Source organism: Halyomorpha halys, unplaced genomic scaffold, assembly GCF_000696795.3.
Source record: "Halyomorpha halys isolate HHAL.00 unplaced genomic scaffold, Hhal_1.1 Scaffold1288.1, whole genome shotgun sequence".
Classification (NCBI taxonomy): Eukaryota; Metazoa; Arthropoda; class Insecta; order Hemiptera; family Pentatomidae; genus Halyomorpha; species Halyomorpha halys.
Window position 1 is genome coordinate 118,074 of NW_027112921.1, and position 8,741 is coordinate 126,814.

At 28.6% G+C, this 8,741-nt stretch overlaps 1 protein-coding gene across 1 annotated transcript in view; it reads right to left on the bottom strand.

Annotated features, from left to right (window-relative positions):
• Chd1 (chromodomain-helicase-DNA-binding protein 1) overlaps positions 1–8,741 on the bottom strand; it is a 41,144-nt gene that overhangs the window by 13,443 nt on the left and 18,960 nt on the right. Inside the window, exons 13-20 of the mRNA XM_014434033.2 lie at positions 7,822–7,957; positions 7,476–7,685; positions 5,351–5,725; positions 5,000–5,242; positions 3,671–3,835; positions 2,984–3,113; positions 1,805–1,959; positions 1,502–1,700 (exon numbers count right to left, since the gene is read on the bottom strand). Of these exons, the coding sequence (XP_014289519.1) occupies positions 1,502–1,700; positions 1,805–1,959; positions 2,984–3,113; positions 3,671–3,835; positions 5,000–5,242; positions 5,351–5,725; positions 7,476–7,685; positions 7,822–7,957 (1,613 nt within the window). The remainder of the gene's footprint in view (positions 1–1,501; positions 1,701–1,804; positions 1,960–2,983; positions 3,114–3,670; positions 3,836–4,999; positions 5,243–5,350; positions 5,726–7,475; positions 7,686–7,821; positions 7,958–8,741) is intronic.

Consider the following 8,741-nt stretch of genomic DNA (forward strand, 5'->3'; position numbering starts at 1 on the left):
AAATAAATCAAAATATAATTATTTGTAGCAATAACCTCACGAAAAAGTTCTTCATTCTTTATAAAATCACTAAATGATACTTAAATATTTTATATGTAGATCATTTTATTATCTCCATACATACATACATACACATATATGCAACTTTTGAGTGTAGAAATATTAATCAATAAAATGGAAGGTCTATTGAAAAAATACTATATAGTATATATACAAATTAACACAAAATAAAATATATCATAAATTGAATAATTGACTAAAGTAATGATCAATAAGAAGCAATGTAGAAGGGGTGATCATGATTGAAACTAAACTGTAAATAATTATTTAACATAGAATAACAATAGTAAAAACTAAAAGCCATCTTGCATACTGCTTCTCAAATAGAATAAATTTCAAGTACACCACAGGACAGAAAAATCTATCAAGTAAAAAGGATTAAAAACAAACCGAAGCTAGACTAAAGAAGAGTAAAGTCACTAAAATGTAGCAAATCAAGACAAATAATACTTTATTAGTGATAATATATACAATTCAACACAATATTTGGGTGAATAAGATAGAATGTTAAGTTTTTGGGACAATATGAATAACAGCTATTTATTAATTATCTAGAATTAGAGTATAAGGGTAAATATGTAAGCATAAGAATGTGTTGATCCTCCTGTATTGATAACACAATTCAGGATTAACCTTAAAAGAAAAAAAAAACTCAGAAATTAAACTCAGCATTATTCTGAGGTCAATGATCATTTTTCAAGAACTTCAAATGTTTTTAAATAGTGATAGATGTGGTAAAAAATACTTTCTGGACATTTATTTCCTTTTAGACACCTAACTTCTATATACAGGAAATTGAAACAATAGTTTATAGAAGTAATATATAGAAACATACTAAGTTGAATGTAAAACCAGATTACATCTATTAATATTATATGTTATGAAAAGAACATTATTATTTAATTAAAAAAAACAAAAACATTATAAGTGATATAACTAAGTACTGAAGTTTGTTCCAAAAAACCATAGGCAAACAAGAAAATGTAAACCACATGTTAGTTGGCATTTCTCTTTTAAGTCTGGTGTCAAAACCAAAAAAGAGTACACGTTAGAAGGTTTGAATATAAATTGTGATATAAACCAATCTAGTCAGAACCTTTGCCTTAACTCCCTGATGAAGACCTGAAATTCAGGTCGAAACATCGGCATGACTAATAGTTTTTGTTTATAATTGTTTTGTTTGATGCTTGAAGTAGAGGAGTCTCCCTCTTCAAAGAGGGTGTCATCCAATCCACAGTTCTCTAGATTTTTTTCTTATTAATTATTTAATTAATTTAGTATCACTAATTTTTTTTCAGAGATGGCAAATAACTAATACAGTAATTTAATTAATTGTAAACAACTTATAACTAACGCTTGGTACATATTAATTAACTAATAGTTAATGAAGCAAAACTAAAATATATAATAGATGTAAGTATCCATGAGTAAAAGAACTCACCTGTGTTTTCCTCATTAGCATCTGTTATATTTTCTTTAGTTTGGTCACCTAAACAAGCTTTGCACCTTTGCTTCAACATATCCCCTAACTTTTTCAACTCAGCTAATGGTTTTTCCTGCAATTCAGCATCACAAGCAATTGCATCAAGCCTTTTTAAAGGAGCAGGGAATTTCTTGAAACTCCGAATGAATCTTCGTATCTATAAAAAAAAAAAAGAAAATGCAACAAATTTTCTCAAATATTAAGTGTAAATATAAAAAATAAATAAATTGAGCTTAGTTAAAACATTAATTTTATAATTACCTCAGCATCATTAAAACCTTTTATAATTTCTTTGCTAGAACCTTTGTTTCCCCGTGGACGGCCCCTTTTCCTTGGTTTCTCTTCATCACTACCTTCTTCAGTAGTTTCATTTTCTTCCCCTTTTTTTCTTTTCTTTTTATTAGCTTTCCCATCAGCTAATGAAAAAACAAAATTAACATGGATAATATAAAAAAAAAATCGCCATTTCAGAAGAACAATGACAGAACCATAAAATCATACTTTACGGAGTAATGAAACTCAACATCACATATTCCTTAAGTATAGGAACATTAATTTTATAGCCTTAGGAGTTAAGTTCAGAATCAACAAGAGTAGCTACCAACCCCATAAGTCACCCATTTGGGATCTTTAAAGTAATAAAGCATTTGCATTTCCCATTAAGTTTCCATTTTAACAGTTGTGTCAATGATTTTTCCAGAATGGCGAAATTTGTTTGCAATATAAACACATATAAACAGAATGTAAAGTACCGTGCAGGTACGGTAGAATCTCTCTTATCCGTCTTAGTTGGGATTAGGAAGTGGGAGAATCAGATTATCCCGCCGTTGAAAAACTAAAGAAAAAAATTGTTAATAACTTTCTTTCTTAATAATTAATAAAATAAAAAATTTAATTTATATGCAATATTTTGTAACGTGTTGCTCCAATAAATTAGGTAGTTTCTCTGCAAATGAATCTCTCAATTTTGAAAAAATAAATAAAAAACAAATAAAAAGTGTACCAAATAACTGTTATAAACCCAGATTAACCAATAAATCACTTAACGAAAGAATCCTTAATAGTGCTATAAAAATTTAAAGGCAATGAGTTATTAACAAAATGAATTTATGGAAAGCTAATTTTCTTTTTTCTTCTTTAAACTGTTGTTTTCATAACTAACGGACAAACTAGAGAATCGGATGAGAGGGAATCTACTGAGCTAATTTTCTTAACTACGAAAAGAAATAAAAAAATAATATAAAACAATCTATACTTAGGGATTCAATTTAACTATAAAGCAAATAAAAACAACTCCAATGTAAATAAAAGATTAAGCTATCTATAATCGGAGAAAGCATAAGAAATATTATAAAAACTCTAATTAATGAATATATTTAAAACCAACAAACAATTAAAACTAGGTGTTGCAACAGCAATTAAAGTTAGCTAATAACTAACCATCACTTTCAGAATGATTAATTTGCTGTAATGTTTTACGACTTCTAGGAGGCAAATACAGATCTTCCATTTCTTTAGCTCTTTCTTCCTCTTCCACTTTTTGCCTATAAGTTTCAGGGATTATTTCATCCTACAAAACAAAAGCCAATAAAAAATTACAGTAATTTATTTTAATAAATCCAAGAATTATGGCTTAGTAATCAGAAAACATCTATTCTATTATCCAATTGTTCAGAAAAGTGATGTTGAATAAAAAAAAGGATAAAAGACATTAAATATAACATTCATGTACTAAGAAGAGTAGGCGATATAGGAAGAACTTGACAAAATACAGGGCTACATCAATAAGTAGATATGTTTTTTATAAATATATACAAGTTTATTATAAGAAAGTTTCAACAGCTATAAATAGCTCTAGAATGAGAGGTTTATTAAAAAAAGGGGCAACCTTATTATTTCAAGTAGTGTACTGAAAATTCATTAAATTTATTTGGCCTTAAGAAAGATGATTGTAGTTTTAGTTTTTACAATCAATAAATACAATTTTTAAGTACATAGATGGGTAAAGAAAAAAACATGAAGAAAAAGAAATTTATTTACATTACCCTCAAAATTCTTATTGAGGATTAAATTATAATTTTTAATTATAATCCAAAAGATAAATTAGAATATATAATCACAACAAACCCAATCTCTAGTATCATCATCCTGCTGTTCAGGTTCACTTTGAGTTTCTTTATCTTCATCAAAAGCAAAACTTGCAACTTTAAAGGCTGAAAGTAACTCATCACCAACATTAGCTGGTCCTTCATCTCTGGTTTCAGCTCTTCTCAAAATTTCATCAATATCACACTATGATAAAAAAAAAAAAAAAATAATTATTACTTGTTTTTATATTCATTAAAATAACTTATGAAAATTGATGGAAATATTTGAACATAGTCAGTTTGTCTAAAATGTAGATACTTCTAAAAATATTTGACAAATTAATACTATTTAAAAAAATATATTAAATTATATATCTTTGATAAAATTATTAAATTTTTAAAATAATTAGTCAGGTTCATGAAAACAGATGATCAGTGTTATATAGATGATTAATGTTTTATGTCCTGAGAGAGAGAAATACTTTATTTATCTATGCTGCCTAAATACATCAGGTTGCTATCTCACACAGCATACTTATCAATCCGTAATCGGACATATATAATTTACACATACATGGTATAATCAGAAAAAAAGAGATACAATAATAAGATATAATAAACAATTTTTTTTCCCCCTACAGTTTCCTTTTACAATCAATTTTGGTCTGTATAAAAGATTTAAGTCCAAAAAATGTTGATGTTGAGATAAGTACATAATCTGATTCAGAAAGAAAAAATTCTCTATCGATTGGTATGAAGTATTTAAGTTGTATATTAAATTGTACATTATGATATTCTGGTTAAAACTGAATTGAAAGGATAAGTTTTCATGCAGAATTTTTTTAAACTTTATTTTTAGTCTTTTGAAAAATCAAGAATATGGACTGAGATCCTTTCTACTTATTAGTACAGATAAAGAGAATAAGTGTGGTAGGGTACGGACAGCTCTAAGCCCATATGCCAATGGTTTAGAACAGGGTGGTCAAATAGGAGCAGTGGTGGGACAGGTTGGTTTGGGAATGTTGGGGCCCTACATAGCTCAGGTGGTTGAGGCACAGGTCTTTGCATCCAGGGAACTGCGATGGTACTGGTTAAAATCTGGCCTGGGGGGGGTTGACCTTTTTTATTTATGTGGCAGTCCCACAAAATTGAACACTTTATCCCCCACCATGCTTAGAATAGATTAATTACCTTTACATAACCCCCTCCCCACCATTTATCAAAAATGAACAGGAAGGAGCTCATAAAAAAAAGTTTGGGAATCCTGGTCTCAAAAAAAAAAAATATATAAATATATTATAGGCTAAGGGGTAAAAGGAAACATGCCTAATTACATCAAATCATGAATATAATACAAAATTATACTAACAGTTGGTTCTTCATCACCATCTTCTTCATCTTTAAATAATTCTTCAGCACCAAACTTCAGAATGGCAGTGAGCTCTTCTTTATTAAAAGGTGCACTAGAAGAAGAATTTTTCTTATCCAAAACAGTCCTACCAGTGGTATCCATTCTTTGGATAACTAAATGGTCCAAAACCATTTTTTGCTTAGCACGCTCAACAATATTTTCTTCAACAGAACTTTTAGTAACAAGTCTGTATATGTTCACCTAATAAAACAATCTAAACTTTAGAGATAGAAAAAACATAACAAAAGCAACCTAAAATGTTTACAGTACTTTATTAAAAAATGATCATCAAAGTAAGAAAAAAATTACCTGATTTTTCTGACCAATTCTATGGGCTCTAGCTTGTGCTTGTAAATCATTCTGAGGATTCCAATCTGAGTCAAAGATTATAACAGTGTCAGCTGTTGCTAAATTAATACCCAAACCACCAGCACGAGTAGACAAAAGAAAACAGAAATCAGGTGAATTTTCAGCATTAAAATGATCAAGGGCTTGCTTTCTCAATTCGCCTTTAATTGAACCATCCAGTCGTTGGAAAGGAAAATGTCTCATTTGAAGATATTCAGCTAAAATGTCCAGCATCCGTACCATTTGAGAAAATATAAGTACCCTATGCCCAGTTTCTTTAAGACGAACAAGCAACTTATCCAATAATAGTAACTTCCCTGAGCCCTTTAATAATTGCTGGAAAAAAAGAAACAATTAATAAGAAACATCATACTAGCATTAATTTAAAAAATGTACTCCACATTTGGAAAGATACATAAATATAAACAATAAATAATTCATAGCATTAGAAGGCAATAAAATATACATTTTGTTCTATATACATGTATGCAAATATGCACTCATGTTAACTTTTTTATTTAAAAAAATCGACTAGTATATAAGAATCATTAAATACATGCAGAGCAAAGGCGGTATACAAAAATATTTCAAAAATGTTTAAAATTATTTATTGGAAATAAAAGCTAGATTGTAGGCAGGAAATGCTTGTTATTTTTCAATTTCGAAACTGCTTAGCTTGGGCCTTCTATCAAAAAACTTAAAAATTAGAATTTACAAAACTGTTATCCTTCCCACAGTTCTTTATGGATGTGAGAACTGGCCTCTTACCCTAAGGGATGAACGTCTTAAGGTTTTTGAAAATAGAATAATGTGCAAAATATTTGGACCGAAAAAGGATGAATTAGTGGGAGAATTTAGAAGATTACACTACGCTGAATTAAGGGACCTACACCCAGTAAATATAATTCAAGTTATAGCATTGCGGCATATAAGATGGGCTACCTAAAATGTTAATAAACACTGAACCAATGGGTAAATGTCCGAGGAGTAGACCGAAACGTAGATGGGAGGATTACGTTAAAACTGATTTAGTGGAATTGGGTTTGGACGGGCATCACTGGAAGTATGTATGCAGAGAGCATTTGGTGATATCGGCATCAAACCTTCGGGTGGGTTCGTTAGGCCTTTATTATTATTAAAATTATTTATTAAATAAATTAAATATTTTTTGACCTAGTATAACAAAAATATTCCATTGAAATTGGTGATCCCACCTGCATAGCCTCCCCTTGTATAAGTTTGATGTAGCATCTGAGAAAATCTTTAGAATTTCTAAATTTGATGAAAAGAGTTGCTGAGGTTTGTGAAAGCATAATGAATGAAAATTCAAAATTAAATTAAAATATGCATACTCTATCTATTGAAAACTTATATAACTCTCTATCAGCTATAAGTATATACTGATTTTCTTCAAATATGTATTCAGTATATGATTGGGGAGAGGTGGATTCGTCCCAAAGAGTTTTAATAACTAGGAAAAAATAAGGATATAATATTTAACCCACTTTGTTTCATTAAAAAATATGGGAAACTTACTGTAGCAAACAATAGCTGCTACATACATTTAAATTTTAAGACAATACAAATAGTAATAACTCACGTTTTTTTAAGGTTAAGGTGGTCACTTAAATACAAATAATCAAAATAAATGAAGTTAATAAAATTGTTTTCATAAATACTGTACACCGTACCTAGTTTAAGTTGTATTTGACTATAATTTTTTGATATATATTTATTAATAAATGTTTTTTAAGTTAATCCAACAATGTTACCGTGGAAAACTACCTTCAAAGGGCTTCATAACACAAATCCTAGTCATTGACGCAGGGCAGTTATGGTTGCAAAGTGAAATAAATGAATACTAACATATATTTGTACACATTGATTAAGTGCAAGTTCCAGGAATATTATGATTACTAATAAAATTTTTTTGTTGCTTACAAGGAATCAATATATATATTTTTTTCCGAGCATGTGTTAAATCATTGTATTTAAGAATTCTCTTTCCATGAATATGATAATATTAATGGAGTAATCAATCTCATTAAATTCTTAAGATTTTGGGGATCATTAAAAGTTGATGTACCTGTAAGTAGTCTTCATTCTTTGCTTCATTTTCCAATGGTTTTATTAAGTGACCATGATTACAGCATTTTTTTAACTCAATGACAATATTGATAAATGTACTAGGAGAACCTTTGACTCCTTTTCGAAGAGCAGAATAATTTTTGGACAATATCCACCTGTAATACTGTTTCTGCACTGAAGTCATTTCAACACGCAGTATTTGTTCAACCTAAGTAAAAAAAAGTATTATGTTAAGACCATACTAAAAAAAATCTGAATTTATCACAAGCAAATAACAGCGAATCATTGACTTTTAACAAGATCGACCATATGTATTGAAATATATTATAAAGTATAGAAATTACTTTAGCTGGTAATGATTTCTCCACATCCTTTTTAACTCTACGTAAAATATACGGTTCCAGCTGTCTATGCAACTTGGTGTAGCCCTTATTTGCAGAATTATCATGCTCTTTTTCAAATTCTTCCCAGTTATTAAATCTGAAGCAGAAATAAAACAAAATACAAGTAATCCAAGAGTCCAACAGTATTATAGAAAATAACATTAAAATATTAAATGAATTAACAATTTTTAAAAAATGATTGTGCTGTTTAGAAAAAAGTTTCATTGAAATAATGACAGTATTTCCAAAAACATTAATATAAATATATAATGTGTGTGTACCTATTATTTTTTCTCTTAAGTGCTCAGTATATGAAAATAAACAAAATTATTGATGGAAAATAGACTAAATATCACAATTCAATTCCGAATCAGTAAAAAAAGGCCTCAGTTTCAAATTTTTACCCATCATAGGTTTCACTAAGTACAAATAGACAATAATATGTTTGCGAGCACATAATTTATCAACTTAGTTTAGAAATGTCAATATTTTCTCTTATTAAATACAGGTCTCAAATTCATATTATTCTATTAAAGAACTACGGTTTTGAGTTTTTTCTTTGTGAACTATTTTCTTTAATACTTATACTTAACTTCTATTATTTCTTAAATTTATTGTAATTTCAATTATGATGGGAAGTTAAAATAAAGTTTTTAGAATATTTGAATCTTCTCAACATGGCTGCGATCCAACGGACTTTTTGAAGGACACGCCATCTTGGCTTTGAACGATAACTTTTGTGACTGCATAATTTACAGAACAAAATTGGTTATCTTGCTTTTTTGATTTAACACAACAAATAAACAATACTGAAACGATATACATAAAATAAAAACATAACTAAATCATTTATATATAAAAATCAACTATTGCAATATATG